General features: G+C 38.5%; 2 protein-coding genes across 2 annotated transcripts in view; both read left to right on the top strand.

The window, feature by feature from the left end:
* Window positions 1-1,210: 1,210 nt before the first annotated feature.
* Window positions 1,211-12,554, top strand: esyt3 (extended synaptotagmin-like protein 3). Its single transcript, XM_026296530.2, has 23 exons — window positions 1,211-1,936; window positions 2,528-2,569; window positions 2,763-2,897; window positions 3,075-3,151; window positions 3,320-3,389; window positions 3,489-3,578; window positions 3,689-3,744; window positions 3,841-3,961; window positions 4,192-4,368; window positions 4,967-5,049; window positions 5,730-5,778; window positions 6,168-6,257; window positions 6,449-6,511; window positions 6,595-6,651; window positions 8,253-8,324; window positions 8,492-8,578; window positions 9,385-9,534; window positions 9,784-10,160; window positions 10,307-10,405; window positions 10,815-10,946; window positions 11,062-11,167; window positions 11,421-11,470; window positions 11,913-12,554. Exons 1-23 carry the CDS (start codon window positions 1,583-1,585, stop codon window positions 11,950-11,952), a joined length of 2,577 nt encoding a protein of 858 aa, XP_026152315.1. The 5' UTR covers window positions 1,211-1,582; the 3' UTR covers window positions 11,953-12,554.
* A 2,085-nt stretch (window positions 12,555-14,639) lies between these two features.
* The window catches only part of dnah7 (dynein, axonemal, heavy chain 7), a 90,980-nt gene continuing 85,133 nt past the window's right edge, over window positions 14,640-20,486 (top strand). The window contains exons 1-10 of the mRNA XM_026294763.1: window positions 14,640-14,777; window positions 15,096-15,192; window positions 15,392-15,566; window positions 15,687-15,762; window positions 16,099-16,279; window positions 16,384-16,456; window positions 16,634-16,759; window positions 17,336-17,455; window positions 17,977-18,160; window positions 18,341-18,520. Coding sequence (XP_026150548.1) covers window positions 14,709-14,777; window positions 15,096-15,192; window positions 15,392-15,566; window positions 15,687-15,762; window positions 16,099-16,279; window positions 16,384-16,456; window positions 16,634-16,759; window positions 17,336-17,455; window positions 17,977-18,160; window positions 18,341-18,520 — 1,281 coding nt within the window. The 5' untranslated portion in view covers window positions 14,640-14,708. The remainder of the gene's footprint in view (window positions 14,778-15,095; window positions 15,193-15,391; window positions 15,567-15,686; window positions 15,763-16,098; window positions 16,280-16,383; window positions 16,457-16,633; window positions 16,760-17,335; window positions 17,456-17,976; window positions 18,161-18,340; window positions 18,521-20,486) is intronic.

Here is a 20,486-nt window from a genome sequence, read left to right as displayed (position 1 = left end):
ATAATTGCTGTTACAAATAAACATGACTTACAAATACAAGTTAATATGCCATAAATGTATTGATTGTTTCCTGTATATTTCATTTCATTACACAACCTAAAGATTTGTGTTCAACTTTTTTAAAAATTTAATTTAATTTTCTGACAGCATGAACTTCCATCCATCCATCACCTATACCCACTTATTCCTATTTAGGGTCACAGGGATCTCATACTACAGGGATCACATAACGAACAGTAAACAGTATTTTCACATCTTGATTTACAATCTTTGCAGCACTGTGGTGAGGTGGTTGGTGCTGTTGCTTCACAGCAAGAAGGTTCCTGGTTTGAAACCCATCAGGGGCCTTTCTGTGTGGAGTTTGCATGTTCTCCCTGTGCTTGTGTGGGTTTTCTCCAGGTACTCTGGTTTCCTCCCACAGTCCAAAAACATGTATGTCAGGTTGATTGGTGACTCTAAATTGCCCATAGGAGTGAGTGTGAATGTTTGTCTGTCTTTTATGTGTCAGCCTCTTACCCATGTTAGTCCACTGTGATCCTGGATGTTCCAGCATAAGCAGTAGGTGATGGATGGATGGATTTACAGTCCACACCAATCTCAGTTCAATTTCTTTGGCATTGTCCTCTAACAAGGATTCAGAAAATACAAGTTAAATGAAAAGAAGGGAATACTAAAAGATTAAATGTCTAAGCTCTTCTTCCAAAACTTTAGGTTTCTTGAGCCTCATTAGATAAATATCAGAAATATTATGGATTTGGTTACACAGGAGTCAGCATCATAAATTTGTACTGAAGCAACCACAGTTTAGTGTGAACTGTCTGAGCTTTTAATCCAATTTCCTTTCAAGTCTCCAGTAGCATTTTTTTTTAATAAAACCACCAATCTTTAGTTATATATTAATTTTAATCCTCTACCTCTTTTAGTGAAACAGATGTGCAGAACAAAATCTAGATTTTTAAGGTTGCGGCATGTTTTACTTTGTAGATGGTGTGAAACCCCTACAGATCATAACCTCTTGCAATGTCTTGCAGCAAAGCTAGCAGTCTTTCTGTATCTTGAAGGTGCACTTTAATGCATACATGTATATAGGTGAATCCGTATTACAGACAAGGAAATCACTGACATGCTGTTCCTCAGCTTTATTACAATCAGAGCGTCTACTAAAATCTCTAGCTCCATCCACAGGTCACACTTCATCTGTGCAGGCACCGACATAGACAAACAACACAGACAAGAAAGTGCGGAGTTTCGTGGGAAAATAAATCAGCAGTTTAATTAACTAAAGCTGTAAAATGTATTGTTTGAAATACTTCTTTTCTATGTAATAGTAGGTGTGCGTTTATTTTTAGGGTGGAATTCCTTGCGTGTCGAGCGCATTCCCCGCCCATGGGCGCACAGGTGTGACTACCTGCGATTTGGAAGTTTCAAACACGGAAGTTTTTAGGCAACCACGGCTCATCTTCACCGCTGTACCCGGGCAGCAGATTAGATTCCCTATGCAAAAGTAAGCAGAAATAGGCAAGACGGACATCTGCACAGGCGGTGAGCTTAAAACTCTGGATTTTTTTGGTACCCTGACCCAATGGCAGCCGCCGGACAGAGCTTACCGAACGGGCCGTCGGAGGGCGCCGGGCTCGGGGATAACATCTCGATCCACGGCAGCACCGAGACGTTGAACTCGTCCGCTGTCAACCGCATCCTGATGGAGTTCCTCTTTTACTTTGGGAAAGCCTTGATCATCTTCTACCCCGTGTATCTGACAGGGTACCTGGGCCTCAGTATCAGCTGGGTGCTGCTGTGCATGTTGATGGTCACATGGTGGCAGAAGAATCGCCAGTGGAAAGACTCCCGGATCGGAACCGCCATCGAATTCATGGACAATGAAACGCATGTGATCAACGAGAAGCTGCAGAGTGCTTTACACATGGCATCATGGGTATGTATGTGGTCCAGTGCCACCACAGGGCTCTACCGTTTGGCACTGAGCGGCTGAGCTGGGGAAGATTTAGAGCAGGTGATGGAAACAGCTCTGAAAGTCACATAGGTTTGATGTCTTTGTGTGTCCATAACGCTTTGTTGAACAAACGCACACCTTCCGCTGCTGGACATCATGCGAGACGCACTGTTGACTTGACAACGATGCGCATTATTTGCATGACATGCCACACTTGGGCTGAGCCTCCAATACTTAGAAACTGCTTAAGCCAGCCAGACATGCTGTTATTTCACCTCTCCACGTTTGACTGCACCACACCCACTCAAACAATGGCTCATGGGAACCTGAGTGGGAGCTCTAATGTCTCACTGATCAGACTCTACTGGTGGGGGCAGAGTTCCATTTAAAATATAAATGATTTCCACCCGAGATATTATTGTACTCCATTTAATGGAAAGATATACATGAGTTTGGGATGAGTTTTCCTTCTTCAGCACTGTAGGCAGACAGTAAACATCAAGCTCTGAATGACTGACTACTGAATGGAAGTTCGACCCACTTCTAACTTAACTATCATGTCTTGTTTTTCAGGTCAATATCTCTGATGTTGAGAAAGCAGACTGGATCAACAAGGTAAAGAGTCATTTCTGGGAGTTTGTGAGCTGATGCAAAGTGTTTCTTTTAAATGTAACTTTCCAGTCCAGCCTTTTCATCCTGATTTAGTCCTCAGTCTCTGCATTTAATAGCTTTCGTTGTTCATGTTAACACATTGCAGTCATCTATTATGTTATTGGTACTGGAAGTTCACCTTTAGTCATGTGCTCAGGTGCTGCTGCAGGCCTGGCCCTTCTTTGGGATGTACATGGAAAAGCTTCTGAAAGAAAGCATCCAGCCATCTGTCAGGCTTTCCAGCCCCGCACTCAAAATGTTTACATTTACCAAAGTTCACTTTGGACACAGAGTGAGTTGGAATTTTCCAAGTATTTACAGCCGTTACTCACTTTCATGCTCAATCCATCAAAGGCTCCTGTGCTCAGTTAAATAGTAACCAACAATTTTACTGGTAGCATATTCATATTTTAAAAAGGAGAGCACATCCATGTAAACAAAGCTCCTTTATATTGTTTCTCTATTGCAGCCTGTCAGGATCACTGGAATGAAAGCTTACACCCATGAAGTGGACCACAGGGAGGTGATTCTGGACTTGAATATAAGGTTGGTTAGACATGTTTTTCATTTCTGAGCCGTTTGTCTTGTCACTGTGTTAATTGTGTTTGGTTTCCTCTGCTCCAGCATCACTGTAAACAATGAACAAAAGCCTAGTGGATGTGCGTGCTGTTTTCCCTTACAGTCATCTCACTGTTCGCACTGTTCACTTTGCAGTTATGAAGGCGATGTGAACATCGACACTGTGGTGAAGCCGCCAATCACAGCTGGAGTCAAAGACCTGAAAGTGAGCACCTCATTTAACAGTTCTCTGCATCACTCTCAGCCTCATCATACCGTATGTGTTGTGTTTACCTCTCCTGCTCCTCAATCCTGACTCTTCCAGCTCAAGGGGTTGCTGAGGGTCATTTTAGGACCCCTCATTGGTCAAGCACCACTGGTCGGAGGAGTAACCTTATTTTTCATACGCTGCCCAGTGAGTGCACACACATTTTCATTGCAATTTTCTGTAGGTGAATCTGCAAAATTATTTATGTTTAAAACACATTTGGTGTTTTTTTTTTTTTTGTTTTTTTTTTTGTTTAGACCCTAGAACTCAACTGGACTGGTGCTACTAACATTTTGGACAGTCCTGCCTTCAGGTTATTTTCCACAGAAAATCTTATATTATTTTGTCTGATCTGCATTTTGCTGCTTTGTTGTGTGATGCTCATCTCATCTTATCTGTCACCTTCCAGTTCCTTGTCTGAGGCGACCATCTTAGACACCATTGCCTCAATCATGGTGTTGCCCAACCGCATGTGTATTCCCTTAATAGACCAGGTCAAAATGGATCAGATGAGGTTTCCACTACCTCGTGTATGTAGGACATGCTTTAACATTTCCATTTTATTTAGTCACCTTTATCTTAATGGCAGTTGCTTCCCTTTTTAAAATCCACTACATATTTTAAGATAGAATCCCCTATCAAAATAAAATGTAGATGCTGTTTGAAATATTACAGGCAATAATACACAGGCAACATGTGTTTGTTTATGAGACAATGTTCATTCTGAGTTTAAATCCCATCCTACCCCTCTGCTCCTCAGGGTGTGGTGAGGGTGCATTTGCTGGAGGCCAGAGATCTGGTGGCTAAGGACACATATATGATGGGTTTAGTGAAAGGCAAATCAGACCCCTACGCAACACTTCGAGTCGGTAATCGCCATTTCAAAAGCAAGACCATCAAAGAGAATCTGAACCCAATATGGAAGGAAGTGTATGAGGTACAGTGACACTAGTCTACTGCATGAAAAGATGTTATTTTAGTATATTTGTGCTAATTTTTCTACTTTGGTTTCAATAATTTGAAAACTACTTTCTTTAACTGTTTTGAGGCTTTAAAATAATTTTAAATTTATAGATTAACTTAGGAATGCTTGATCTTAAGTGTGAACAAGATTGTTTTGGTTAACCATGTTACCCTGTGTGTTTTCTGGTATGCAGAACAGGCAAACTAAAATTCCATCACATATTTCTTTGTCTGTAATAGGAAACACTAAAAACAAACACTTTCTGCCACAAATTGCACTGAAGAGCTTCTCAAATCACTGTTAGTAACTTCTTGTTTGAAAAGTCAAGTCAGTTTTTTATTTATATAGCCTAATATCACAAATCATAAATTTGTCTCAAGGAGCAATACAATCTGAGGATGTCTCTAGCTTTTGCCTGCCTCTCATGTGCAATACATCATCTAAGATCACTTGCTGTGTATCTTGTATAGCTTTTCCAAAAATGTTTTCAGAATTTAAAGTCATTATGCTGAGCTGGAAGAAAGACCCCATCTAAGAGACATTTCCATATCTTTTCTTTATTGGTGTGCAGTTTGTTGTCCATGAGGCCCCGGGGCAGGAATTGGAAATGGAGGTATATGATGAGGACACAGATAAGGATGACTTCCTTGGACGGTAAGACACCATTTCTTAGTAGCAGTTCACACAAATAGCATTGACGCAGTTTGAGTCTGTATTCACCATACTACATACCAGAATCTGATAGCTTCTTATAGGTATGTGAAGTTTTCACACTCACTGTTTTACAGATTTGACCCTTATTTATATACCATACACATCCAACCATAGCACTACATAACAAAACCTGAGAGTAAAAGGATGTATTTATAATATTGATCTAGCATTTATGCTGTTATTATCCCGACCCTGACTAAGGAGCCAAATAAAACATGCACAAATCCAGAAAAGGGAAACAAAACAGTCCTCTGAGCAAAGTGAACTTATGATTGTTCCAAGGGACCGTGGCAAAATATTTTTTTCCATTTAGAATGTGAAAGTGACTACTATTGTCAAGGATGGTGACCCATACTCGAAATTCCCCTCTGCATTTAACCCACTTGAAGTGCACACACACAGCAGTGAACACACACACACACCGTGAACACACATCCCCCCATTTAGGCCACGACTGCCCCCGGTGTCTATTTAGCAAGATGAATTGAATCTAATTTTCAGGATAGGTTGACTCGATTAAGCTTTTTTGCATAAATATGCTTGCATATGGTATTAGTACTGCAAATATATTAAACTCAGTGCTGCAAGATTCATTATGACAAATGGGCTTTCTCCATCAGGTATAACCTTGATTTCGGAGAAGTGAAGAAGGAGAAAGAAATGGATAAGGTGAGCTTTTATTTAATGTGGCTACACCAAATAAAGGGATTTGTACCTGGAATGTACATCTACTGTTTTTTTATGTTATTTTATACAATAAGAGGTTCTCCCAAATAATTGCCAGCACCACAGGAGAGCACAGAATGCTCTTTCTTGCTGTTTTAATTTGAAATATTAATGAGAGTTTACAGCAGAAGCATTTTTTTGGAATGGTGAAAAAAGCATTTGAATTATGTGTGAAACTGAATGCCAATCTGAATCAATACATGTGCCAAAATGTGGCAAATGTTGGATATGCATTTTTATGTTAGTCCAGTTTCCATGCTAAATTCTGTTTTGATCTTTTATGAGGTCCTGTAGTTTATATGCTGATAAATGAATATCTCTCACTGTTATAGTGGTTTCGTCTGGAAGGGATCCAGAGTGGCGAAGTGCATCTCAAGCTCCAGTGGTTTTCCCTTCAGGCTGACTCCAGCCTGCTGATGGAGGTAGTCTTGCTGTTGCTTACATGGTTTCCATACTGAATTTTCAGTAATATATACAGTTTTGGTCTCATCATCCTCTTATTTTCTCGTCAATTTTGTAGTCAAAAATTCACTGTGTGTAACTTGAGTTACTTTTCCAGCAGTTAGTCAGTTGTGTTAATCGAGTATTGCTCCTTGCATTCACTCTCTTTCAGTCTTCAGATGGCCAAGCCTGTGCAATGCTTGCAGTGTATCTGGACAATGCCTCAAACCTACCAGTAAGTGGCTTTTAACAGGAAGTGTTGTTGAGGACAAATGATACAGCATGGATAAACAAATGTGCTGATGTGTTTGTCTCCAGAAACACAGTGAGATCGTGGATCGCCAGAAACATGGGAAGAACACAAAAGAGGCTCGGGTAGGTTAAGAGTTTTTTTTTTTTTTTCCTGGACTCTTGAGAGACCCCTAAGGCTTCTCACTTACTCCCTCAAAGCATTAGATTTTTTTCCTTCAGATCTTAACGTCCATTAATTCTATATTACGTTATTTCTCTGTTTCATAAACATCACATAAAATTGTTCTTACTAATAAATTGAATCTGCATTGGAAAGGTGGTCATTTTTAATTCAACGTGGTCATTGCCAGAAGACCCACCTAAAATTTTAGCGTCTATTTGATTTAACAAAAGTATATCAGGATGCTTAATCCAGATTTTTTTTATGTATAGGCCCAACCCCTCTTGCAACAGAACCTGTTCATACAAAGTTGTATTTCTGAGTATTCCCGTAGGCATGAAGGAGGGGCAGCTGTACTTTGTCTCCAGTTTAAAAAATGCTTTCTTTTGTACATGATTAATTCAATTATGGGTTGACAAATACTTCATGGGTATGAAAACTCTCAGTATATAAGAACAAGTCAGTTTTCATAAATTTGTAGCTCATGCTAACTTGTGTGTTGGATTTACTGAAGACAGTGTGTTACATGAGACAGTAAGGTAGCTTCTCTTTCACTTTAGTTCCTTATACTTAATCATTCTTTTGTATCTTGATGTCAGACAAAAACCTTATTTAGATCAGGTGGTTTCTGTTGGTGCTCCAGGTGTACTGGTCCTTGTTCATAGCTGGTATTTCCTGTTTGTCAGGTGCATATCTGTCATTTTGTGTGGGTGTGTCATTACCAGCTGTTTTTCATGTTGCTTGATTTTTGTGGTGAGGGTTTTTTGACTCAACTAAACAGCCATTAAATCATTTATATAGCAAATTCAGGCTGATGTTTTCTGAGGATCTTAAGGTCACTATTTAGAATAAATCATTCAATCACAATCAAATTGTGAGAATTATTTAAGAAAACTTTTTTTGATCCAGACCTGCTACACAAACCAGGCTCAGTAGTGGGTGTCTTGACTTGTTGACAGAAGCAAATGCCTTTGAATGCCCTCTGCTGGTTGTTCTATGTAAATGCACCCACAAAGTGAAAATGAAGTGTGAAAGAAAGAAGTGAGTTTGCTCTTATTTCATTATCATGGTGAAATTGAAGTTCAGGGGTGGCCATTTATCTCCACCAGTAACCAAAGATTCTTTGTGTATTTTTTTGCTAGAGTAACTATCTGTTTTAAATGTCCCGGTTGGTGTGTCTGCAGTGTGTTTCTCACAAGCAGAACCTTCCCCAACCTGGCAGACAACAAACTGCCTCTAGGCAAAACTCCTAACATTTGCCCATAAGTCCAGTTGCTAACTAATATCACTCAATAACATGGAGGATGCCTGTGCCTGTGTATGAAAGTAACATTTTAGCTCACATGCTGTCTGAAATAAAATAATAGACTGCAGAGTCAAACTCTCCTATATTGTATGTTCTCCCTCACACGGTTGGTGTCTGATGAAAAAACATCACATTAGCCCCTTATTTGACTTTGTCTGAAATTATTAACCAATTTTAATGCTGACATAGATTAAATTAATCAGTGATAATAGACTGTAAAAATTTGCACACTGCTTCTCTGATTTGCTTTTCCTTCAGCTCACAAGAAGAACTGCACTTCCCAACTCCTTTGTGGAATTTTCCGTTGATAATGATGTTCAGAAAAGCCAGGTACACCATTTTATTTTTGTCTGTTGAATAATAAAGAACATACTAGCACTGTCTCTGACAGACTGAAATGCTTCCTTCAGGATAACATGTCTGTGGTATAAAAATGTGCCACAACATGCGATGTTATGTTATTGCAACAAAATCTCCTCATTGTCTTTTCTTCGCAGGTTAAATTAGCATCTAAAGATCCAGTATGGGAGCAGGGCTTCGTCTTCTTTGTGCACAATGTGAAAACACAGCAACTCTTTGTTCAGGTTTGTAATATAATATACACAACTCCGAGAAGGTTGGTTAGACATGTTTTTCACTTCTGAGCTGAGAAGTGATTCAGTTATGTTGCCAATTATTGTAGAACACTTTGTCGTATAATAATGTCCACCAATCACTGTAAAAAATCCAAACAACTGAAGAGACCAGATGTGAAAGATACAATATGTGCACAGATGTGGCTAAACAATAGTTAGACCCGAAGGTAGTCTACCATTATATTCATAAGTTCTTATGTAACAGTGGTATTGTCATGTCAAAAAGTACTAGGAGGCAAATCTCAGGTTATAGGATGGCAAGTTTATTAGGCAAAAACAGCAGCAGAGTCACAGGCAGAACATACGATCTGCAGAACGGGTCAATACCGATTGACCCCCTAACAAACTCAGCAGTATTAATTTACACATCACAGTCACTCACATGTAAATCATGCTGGCATAGCAACACACAAGCGAATACACAGTGGTCAGTAATATGATTATCATGTCTGTGTGACTACCTGTGTTTTTGTCTGCTTCCTACTGAAATACAAAGCAGTGTCAAAAGTCTTTGTTGAGTTCACTCAGGTCACACAGGGAGGTAGCTGACATACTGTCTGTTGCATTCACACAGGGAGCTGACAGACGTGATGTCTGTCAAGGTGTAAATTTCCCTCACAGGTATCATTAATATAATTGGGACAACAAATCTTACTCAACCTGCAAAGTATGAATGTAAATATGTGTATGTATAATGGAAAACATCCACAAGTGGTTCAAGTAAACATCCACGTCTGTGTATTTTTGTGGTTCAGGTGAAAGAAAGTGAGAAAAAGACTGTGCTTGGTGTTCTAAATTTGCCCCTGAGTCGCCTCCTCAACGCCTCTGACATGACACTGGACCAACGCTTCCAGCTGGAGCGCTCTGGAGCAAACAGTCAGATCAAACTGAAGGCCGCTCTCAGGGTGGGTACATGGAAACTCACATTGTGCACAGTCAGATGAAACACATCATACCTTCAGTACAAAGATGCAGTCATTCATATACCACAGAAACATTCAGCTTTCTGTTCAAAGCCAATAACGTCTGTCATTTTTGTCATCTGTTTCCAGGTTAATGAATTTATTAACCAAATTCTGAGTTAATGAGTGTGAGTATGTTCATTTTTGTACATTTTGTCACTGACATTATCCATGTCCTCAATCCCGTGATAGATTCTTACTTTGGAAAAGCCTAAGCCCAAAGCTATCCCCAATCCTCTTCCACAAGTCAAACAGCAAAAACCACACACCAACCAACAAAGTAATGGAAATATATCCACTCCCCCCGTTGCTGCAACCTCAACTCCTGCACTTTCCTCCAGCAACATCCCTGTTGTCCAAGCCTCAGCTCCAGCCAAAGCAGCTGATTCCCAGAATGGCTCTAATGATGATTTTGTGTCTCATCATCGTGATTCCTACCTGGCTGCTGACACCAGCCAATCGCCTCATTCCTCATCAAGCATGCGCCGATATGACTCACACAGCCTGCTGTCGGAGAACTCCATCGCGTCGTCACGTTTTGACCTTTCAGAGGGAGCCTTGTACCCAGAGTATGACTAGATCTTTGTTCTGTTTGTGTCTCCATGTCTTTTTCATGCTCTCTTCCACCCTTTCTGCAGAGGTCACTGAACTAAATGTATGTTGTTAAGGGTTGATTAATGAAAATGACCTTTATAAATGTGTTTTCTCTCTGTAGGGCCATCAGGAAACATCAAGGTTCTTTTGGAGAGATCCATCTGACTGTACGCTATGCCACCCTGAGAAACAAACTCATCATTTTGGTTGATGCTTGCAGGTACATTAGAAAAAGCCAAGCTGACTAATGCTAGCCAGCAGCAATAATGCCAACTAGGGGTTTACCCATTTGATCATTTCAGATCTGAATAAGTTTTAGAACTCAGAAATTCACTTTTGTGTGGAGTGGCATTAGTAACCAACATTAACAGCTTCTTTTCTGAAACACAGAATGGCAGAAACACTTTTATGTTATGTTGTGTTTGGGGTGCCAATATTTTGTGTAAAGTTGTTTTCAATGCCTGAATCCAACAAAACACATTTTCTTTAATTGAGCATACAAATGATTTTCTTTTCCTTGGATTATAGTGCAATGTATAGAGCTCCTGTATGTTGTTCAAATGAAGTGTGAAAAGAACTAAATGTGAAGCCAGCTATGATAACTTCTGGTACATACTTGTTGCCTACAGGAACCTATTCCCCTGCAGTGAGAATGGCACAGACTCTTATGTGCGCCTGTATTTGCTCCCTGATCAAACCTGGAGACATCGCAAGCGGACACATGTCAAGAAGAAGACGGTCAATCCCGTCTTCAATGCCAAGTAAGATCATCATTTTCATCAGATGATTTCATGATGACCAACTTCATGTGTTGTTACTGTGTCTTAAAGGGGTCTGGCACTTTTCCTTTTTCCTACCAATGCTCTTTCACTCCAGGTTTGAGTTTGATGTTTCACTTGAGGAAGCGCAAACAAGGAAGTTGGATGTGTCCGTGAAAAACAACAAAATGTTCCACACACGAGAGAGAAAGGACATTGGCATGGTAGGTATTGCTGCTTGTGATAAAATGTGTCTTTTTTTATTCCTGGAATGGGTTATTGTTGGATGAAATGTTTTATGAACCAATGTCACTGATGAAACCAATATACAGTCTGTAAGTCTCCACCTTTGGTTCATTATAGATCAATGTTGTGGGTTATTTCATTCATAAATTGCACAGCAAATTTCTGGACGGCTGTAGTTGCCACACTTCCGCAGTTTGCCACTCAGCCTAGATAACTGATTTCTTTTCACAGGTGCTACTAGATCTTTCACAGCTGGATCTAGTCAAAGGTGTCACAGAATGGTATGAACTGAGTTTTCTACTTTTCTGTAATATGAGTGACACTGTTGTTTTTCGTGTCTATACATCAGTCAATAAATGCAGAAATTCTCTTGCAACCATCAGAAAAGAAAATCATACCTAACCAGCTTCTTTAAATTTGCAGTTGGACATTTTGACAGCTTACTTACTTGCTGAATTCTTTTAATCTGTTGGACTCTTATAGAGCCAGGCTTTTGGTTTTCCCATTTTTAGCCTTAGTTCTAAGCTAACCAGCTGCTGGCTCTTGCTTCATATTAGCTTCAGTATTTGGCAGAGTATCAATATTCTTATCTAATATCTAATGAGAAAACAAGGAAGCAGATTTCCCTAATACTATATAAAGTACAGATGTGCGTGTGAGGAAACAAATGGATTATTTGGTTAAAGTATAATTACATTAATATTTTATGTCTTTCCTCTTTAGGTATGAGCTCACATTGCCTGGGCTAAAGAAAACCATTTAACATGTGGAACTGTTTCTTAAAGACCAGCTCCTCAACTGTTACAAAGCCAAATACAAGCCTTATAGACTGGAGAATCAGCACTAAACTCATCTGAGGTACCACACATGCTTAGTATTGTATGGTAAAGTGTCTATGAGCCCAAGCAAATACATGTATATGTTCTGTTCTGTAAATATTCCAATCCCGAGTCTTGTCTACTTAGACTAAGATATCCCATATAATTTAACAAAATAATATGTATTGTTCTAAATGATTGAGAGCAGAAAAGACTGATTGCTGCAAACATAATTTTTATACATGCTATTGTATCCCATATAATGTTACCATTTTCATCAATATATTATGGCTTATTTGAGCTGATATCAGAAACCAAATGATTCTGAATAATAACATTATTGCCAAGCATTTTTCCATAAAAAGAAAAGGACTGTAACTCATCAGAGTTATTTTGTTTTTATTTCTGCTGTATCAAGAAACAAGTTAGTCTTTATTTGGTGAAAGGTTTGGTTTGTTCTCTTTTGTATTTTTATTTTTTGTAAATAGTTGTATTGACAGATTGTTGTGTAATATCTTGAGGGAAATAAAGTTATAAAATGTGTTTACCCAGGGCATTGTGAGGGTTATTATGACCACCTCCTTAACACTGTGTACACAGGGGGTAGTGCAGCATTTGTTTGGCACTCGTGTCACTCCGCAGCTCACTGTGCATCTTCTGTGAATCCGTTTGCTTCCATGGTTAGACTGTCAGGAAGAATACACATTTGTCTGTCTGGGCAAGAGCAGACCTGCCACGTGTCTTGTCTTGCTCATGTCCAGGACAAGATAATTTATGTGTGTCAAGCAAATGTCAAGCCCCAATCTGTCTTTTTAGTTTTTCTATTCTTTTCTGAGCACTGGACTTGGGCAAGGAACTATTTTTAATGGAAGTAGAGATGGGCGCTGTGCAGATGTTAAATTTGACCTTAGGCTGCATTAACCTGATGGACCAAACCACTTGATCAGGAAAAATTTGAAAGATAAAAATAACATCATTGATTAAATATATACATTATTGGTGTGGATGATAGGGCAGCATGGTGGATGAGTGGTTAGCACTGTTGCCTCACAGCAAGAAGGTCGTGGGTTCGCAACCTGGCCTTTCTGTTTGCATGTTTTCCCCGTGCTTGCATGGGTTTACTTCGGTTTCCTCCCACAGTCCAAAAACATGCATGCAAGAATACACATTTGTCTGTCTGGGCATGAGCCTGTAGGAGTGAGTGTGAGTGTGTGAGATTGTCTGTCTTGTCTGTCTTTGTGTGTCTATGTGGCCCTGTGATGGACTGGTGACCTGTCCAGGGTGTACCCCTGCCTTTCACCCGAGAGAGAGCTGGGATAGGCTCCAGCAGATCCCCGTGACCCTGACTTTCAGGAAAAAGCCGGTATAGAAGATGGATGGATGGATGATGCTGTCCTCTACATGCTTCACAGTGTTTTGTCTCATCTAGAAGAACCTGGAAGTTATGTGAGGATTATGTTTGATTTTTCAAGTGCATTCAATACCGTCCAACCAATCATCCTCAGAGACAAGCTCAAAGGGATCGGGGTGGACCAGTCCTTTGTTTCATGGATCACAGATTACCTGACATGTCACAGTTCAGCTCATCAGGTTGGCGAACTGCATCTCTGGTAGAGTTTAGAGCAGCATTTTTTGCATTATAGGGATGGAAAGTAAAATTGTTTTCAACCAAGAAAAATTATAAAGATAAAAACAAGCTTTTATGTGACTCACAATTAGTATGCTACTATATGAAGATATAGATGAATTAAACACTCTCCCTAATCTGGTTGTGAAATCACCACTATACTGAATGTGTGTCTTCATAGACACCAGTGTACTGTATTTTTCAAATTTTTCATTCTGTATTTAACAAAGGTTCAAACAAAATGAAAGCACTTGAAAAGGATGAATGAAATTTAAAAGTTTAATCTACATTAGGCCAACCACATCACAGCTTGTCAGAGTCACTCAGATCCCTAACACTTGCCTGGTTTTCCTGTTTCCAACACATCAACTTGAAGGACCAAATGTTCACTTGCTGCCTAATAATACACTGCACAGAAACAGGCTCCATTAACCAGTGTTATTCACTTTACATGCCAATGTTCATGATGTTATGGCTGATCGGTGTGTCATCAATGCAAAATATGTACATACTGAAACACTGTCACTAATTTGGTTTTGACTGTAGACTGTGGACATAGCGCATGTATACAGCCTGTAGACTATTAAGAGGAATAGGTCACTAATGGTGAGCTGTTTGTTGTCCATCTACATCCAATATATCCAGTAGCTGGACAATTTTTTAAAAAACATTTTCAAGTTCTGGCATTTTTGAATTGCACTTTAAAGGATTGTGAAATGTGTTTGCACTTAACATTCATATGGCAAATAAACATCTTTAAGCAAATAAAGGTTGTATTTTTTTTACTTTTAATGTTTCAGTCAGTGCCTCCTGCTCCTTAACTCCCTAACTAACGTTAGACAGTCACGGTTATTGGGTTTGACTGAATGGTGGTGGAGTCAAACCGTGCCACCCTCGTCCTCGCTAATATTCATGAACGAAGATTGACATGCGCGCGCAGCTCCTGCTTGTGTTAACGAGCTCACGCGAGTTCACTGTTGCTTCCATAGCAACGTCCATAGCAACCGCACACTGGTTTAGTAAGTTAAACGCCTGGTGTTAACATTTGATTGCTTGTTATGACCTAGCACCAGCATGAGTTTAGCCAGAAAGAAAACAAATAATGCTGATAATGTGTCATTATTAGCACCAAACCCACCACAGGTAAGTTTAGCAAACACCAAGTGTAATGTCTATATTGTCTATCGCTAGCGTTACAACTTTTAACAGACTGAGTCTAAGGTCTGGGCCTTGATGGCCGTAACCCTAACGTTAACGCTATGCCAGCTAGGGTTAACGTTAGCTACCATTAACTGCTTACTGCATAGTCAAGTGTCTGTAAAAACAGAGTTGGTGTCTTTTAGGTCGTAGTTTACTTAGCTGTTAACCAGCGTGTTAACGCTAATTAGTTATCTAGCTAGCTAACGTTAACTATTTATAGAAACATGACCAAACAGGCTAATTGTCAGTTCCATTGACCAGGTGCACGGAAAACAGCCGTGGATGGAAACAAAACCGGTATTTTCTTTGTATCCCCCACCCAAGCAAGTACTTCAAGGAACCGAAGCAGCTGTTAAAAGTAGGCTCAGTTTTTGAGTTGTAACTGTCTTTCAATTAACACGCAAAAAAAATTGTGTTTTATGAGTTTTATGACAACTCAAGACATCAGTTACCATCGCATATTCTTTGATAACTGCACACTTTCTAGATATTTTCGAAGTTAGCTAATTCTGTTTGAAAATGTCTGAAATGTTTATTAAAATGTATGTGTGCTGTAGGAGATGCACTGAATGATGGGGAAGACAGTAGACCAAGTAAAAGGTATGCCGCAGGCCTGCTCCAGAACAGTAGGGCAGCGCAGAGCCCTAGGGTCTCCAAGCATGACAACAAAACTCACACAAAAGTCACTAAAAAGAACAAGAATCTCCGTGAAACTCTGATTAAATTCATATGGTGAGTTGCCATTATTTTTATAATTCTGAGACGAAACGCCTAGTACATTATACTAAGTAGGATAGGATGCTATTAATAAACGGGCATTGTTGTGAATTCCATTTTTTCTGTTTTTTGTAGTCAGCAGGAGGAGGAGGATGGCACCTCTCCACCCTATGGTTCTCCCAAATTTACAGGAAAGAATGACACTGAAATGGTATAACAAAAACATGATACCATATATTATATTGGCCCCCTTTTTGTTGTGTCCAAAAAGGCTCCTTGAAGGCTTTGTACCCATTATTCTTTGACAGTCTTTTGAAGAAACTTGATATGTAGCCTCTAATCACTGTTTTGTTTATTAGTCTGTGGCTGCAGTTGCTAGGCTTATTTTTCTTAGTGTATGTCTTTTTTCTTTTTTTATTTGTGATGTTTGAATTTTTTGACTGTGGGCAAAAATAAAACAACATACACTGTACATAATACTAATGTCATACATTGTTTAAAATATTCTTATAGTTACTAAAATGCATTATAATATTCTGTCTGCCAGAGATATAACTATTACATCCAGAAAGGGATAGATCTGGAAAATGTCTCTACTCTGGAGGACTCTTGGCTGGACATGATTCTGATCAAGGTGCCCTGCCACCTGAAGAGCCTGAGCACACTACTGGAGCTGTTGGTCAATGAGATCAAGGAGGACTACTTGATCAGCATCAAGACAGCAATCTGTATTTATTTTTTATTCTCCAAATCCTTGGCAACTGGATAATTTGCAACTATTAAGAATGTAGCATTAAAATTCTGTTTTAAAATCTATTATCTGTAATTGCAGTGAAATATACATTCAGATATTCCGCAGAAAGTTATGAGGGCAAAGTAAATGATCTACCCTCTCACAGACTTGAGTAAGTAAGTGGGATGTTATGGAAAATGTTTAATGTTAATTGTGTGAGAAGTAAACACTGCTGCTACTGAATACATGGTTTTGAGGCTCTAATGGCTAGGACACATGGAGTATATGCAGTGATGTCAGAGTTAATTAGTCTGTTCTTCACAGTCCTTTTGTTGTCTTTCTTTATCAGAATGCAGGTATTGCCAAAACCATGGAACAAAACCTTTGTTAATGCACGAAAGAAGATGACAGATAACCTTCACTCCATCAACCTGACTATGCTTCGAGTGCTGGACCTTTGGCATGTCTCTTACAAGTAAATATACCATAATGTATATATATTTTTTAACTTTAGTTAAAACTCAGCCTTTTTAGAAATGGCAGTTTATTAAATCAAAAATGTTTATATATTTTATTTTGTGATATTTTTTTTATTACAAGTCAGAATCACAACACACAATGACTGGACCAAACAGAACAACCACAAGACATAAATATACTCAGAAAAATTTGGCACCTTTGTTGCCCGAAATCAAAGTATTTTTTTAATACCTCATATAAATAATTTACTGCTTTTGTGAAAAATTGTTTCCCTAGGGATTTGGTGTGGCTGTGGTCCAGATAGTTAGTGTTTATAAGCTCTAATACAGCAGCAAATACTGTTTGCTGCTGTTGTAATGACATGGACATAGATGGATATTTTAAGACCCATAACAAGTTGTTCTTTAATAGAAAAGTGTGTAAGATTAAAGGTCTAAGATGTTTATATGTGTATGTACTGATTTTTGCCCCTATTACATTATGCTACTGACCATCCTGTACAATTGCTGTAGCTAGTAGAGTAGATCTCTATTTGCCTAGCACCTTACCCTCTTGGATGACCTACTTGCAGAGATTTCCGTTTGATAGATGTGGAGGAGTTCCACAGCAGAGAGGAGTCTATGGAGTTGTCTGTTTTTCAGAAAATTGTCAGCAGACATGTTGAGCATGCCAAAGAAATCCTCCACAAAGAGTGAGTCCGCATTATCATTTAATTATCATTATCATGATGATTATAATAATCATTGATTATTTAATAGTTTATCATATAACATTTTGCCAAATTACCTTTTGTCATGTTGGTTTTTATAAAAAAGGCTTATATGTGACTAACATTAGCAATCACATTGGTACTGTAGCTTTGGTTCAGCATGAAAATTTTAATGTTCCCTTCAAAAGTTCTCTAGAGTTTTTGAGAAATAAAGCTGAGTGCATAGTACGCAGAGTGTAGTTCAGGGCCCAATGTCCCAGTATTTAGTAAGGTCCCAGACCTTACAGTTTTGATGTAAGGTCTGGCACTTTACAAATCCTCAAATAAGCAGCTACTGAGTAACAGCATATAGTAGATCAACACCACTAATCTAGTGAATGAATTATGGTCAATTTTAGCGTTCTATGTGACCAAAATTTATACATGTAGTAAGGGTATTAAATACATATTAAAACTACCATGAATATAATCCTAAATGTAATTTTTGGTGATTTCTATACCAGATGGATTCCTAAAGTGCAAGCCATTTACTACCACGGGTACAGACGCAAGCAAGTGCCTACCTTTAGCGATGTGGCCAGGCTCAAGTCTTTTTTCAACTGTGCAGCTGCACTAATGACCTTACAGCTGCAGAACCTTGCAATAGTCTCAATGAGGGACTATACAAAGCTAATTTCTCAAGACCCGGTAGGAAAAAACTTAAAAACTTAAAAATCTGGCCATGATATTTTAAAAGAGTGGAATACTATTGGGTATAAAAAAGTGTTTTGAGTAAATAGAATAGATTTGAATCTACATGGACAGTTGTCTATCTATTCACTTCTAAAGTTAATCTTTTTTTGCTTGTTTTGTTTTCTACCATCTTAGGAGTCAGAGAAATGCTATGAGCACCCAGGCTTTGTGCTACATTTGATCCTAGAGGACAGGGAGATCAAGTTCGAACCTGACTTCAAATTGTATGAGGAGGCTCTCCTTAATGTCTATGAGTTAATGCTCAGTTCTATCAGTAAGCTACCTCGTGTGGAAACCAAACTCTTCCCTGAGTGGGTAAGAAGAAGTGTCTGTGTGCTGTCTATAAAAATGAACTGTAGTAAGTCAGGTTCTTACTGCGTGATTACACGATGATTACATGCATAGTTGCTGGCTTATGGTGGCAGACAGTAATTACCATATTCAGTTCTTTTAAGAAATTCATGAACAGACTGAGTCTCAACAGATAATGTCGTTTGTTGTCACTGACCTTTACTGTGTTGGTTATCAGTGGGTTCCTGTCCAGCCTGAATGGACTCTTTGTTACCCCTTGTGGCTAATTGGGAAACGCACAGATTTGAACTGTGGTCTTCAGAAATGACCATGGCACATAGATGTATCAAAGAATGTCTTTCCCCAGTGACCTAATGATGCAGATGCCTCCATTCCAGCTTGGCACACTAGATTAAGATGCAAATGCCAGAGCTTAGATTTATGTTTTATATAACAGTGTGTTTACCTTTCTGCACATTGGACACAAAAGGGGCCTAGGTTAACAAAACAGGCTAGGATTCCTTTGAGGATATACAGTATGACAAGAGCAGTAGCCATATCATTTGTTTCCCCACTGGACAATTGTCTGTGAACACAGATATTCAAATTAGATTTATTTGATGTGCAACACATGAAATTTTTTATTGTTAACGTTACAGAGTTGTATTGAATTATTATTTTAATAATTGATTAATTGGATGATCATGTTTTTAATATATTGATAATTCTGACTTTTACTAAAGAATATAAATAAGTCTGTTTTCAACATTTTATTGTCAAAATATGAATGTTAAGCGAGTTTGCTACACTTGTAATATAAAATAAAATGAACTATAAATATTTTTATTTGTGATGACATTTAACCATTGTGCACTGTTCAAAAACACTACCCTTTCGTTATGTTACTAAAATAAACTGCTGTAAAAATATATCAGATAAAAAACATTTTTCAACTTTTTTTGCATAATCAATCAACTACTCAGCCAAAACTACTAAATGGTAAAAAAAAAAGAATTATATTTAGGCAAAAAAAGTATATTTAGGCAACTGCTGCCTTTTGATGGGGAGAAGTAGAGACTAAAAAAAAGAAGGGAAGTGGATTTAAACACTGGCATGCAATTCTGCTGGTCCAAAGTTTTGAAAATGATTATGCAGCCTGACCTCTCCAGCAAGCTGCAGAATATATTGTCTTCTCCCTCTGACACCACTGATTCAGGAGAGTCCTGATTTTGTTGTGGCACCCTCATCATCCTCTCTAGCCTTTTCCCCTGAAAGCAAGGAGTAAGTTTGTGTTTTTTTCTCCCCAAATCCATGACATCACTTATGAAATTGGCATTTGAAGAGTTAAAATTCTGGAATTTTTTTTAAATTTAGTAGTTTTGATCAGAACTGAAGTTGAACAGATTTATCCAAAAAAAAGTAGAAAAAAATATTTATCTGATATATTTATTTTAGTGGATGTTTTCATCCCGAACATAACGAAAGGGTAGTGAATTTACCCACAGTTTATTATTGACCTATGGAAAATTTCTAAATCATATTTCCAAAATTTATGTCAAATTAAGGTTTGTCATCAAAAATCATTCCATTTGGTGAAATACAGTAAAAGTTACGGCCAAATTAAGAGTGAAAAATGACCCTTGGTGAATAAAAACATCCCGAACAGTACATAAAGCTTAAACAGAGGTTAAATTATGTTACATTAAAAAAGGTGCTTATTTGGTAGAATTTCAGTCTCCCGCTGTGTTCTGCATGTGTTAAAATGACAACTCTGGACTATGTCTGGACGTCATTCTCATGACAGCATCCAGAGTTTATATGTTGTCAAAAGACACATATAATCTACACCGACTCCAACCTACGTTGAGTAATTGAGTAAAACAGCAATGTGTGTGTGCCATTTTTCACTGTCAGGACAGACACAGTAACTAAAAAAAAAACAACAAAAAACTGCCTGTCCTATATAGGCTATACCTGTCTTTAGAAATTC

Source organism: Mastacembelus armatus, chromosome 21 (assembly GCF_900324485.2).
Source record: "Mastacembelus armatus chromosome 21, fMasArm1.2, whole genome shotgun sequence".
Classification (NCBI taxonomy): Eukaryota; Metazoa; Chordata; class Actinopteri; order Synbranchiformes; family Mastacembelidae; genus Mastacembelus; species Mastacembelus armatus.
Note: the sequence above shows the minus strand (reverse complement) of the source record. Positions and strands in the feature narration are given on the sequence as shown.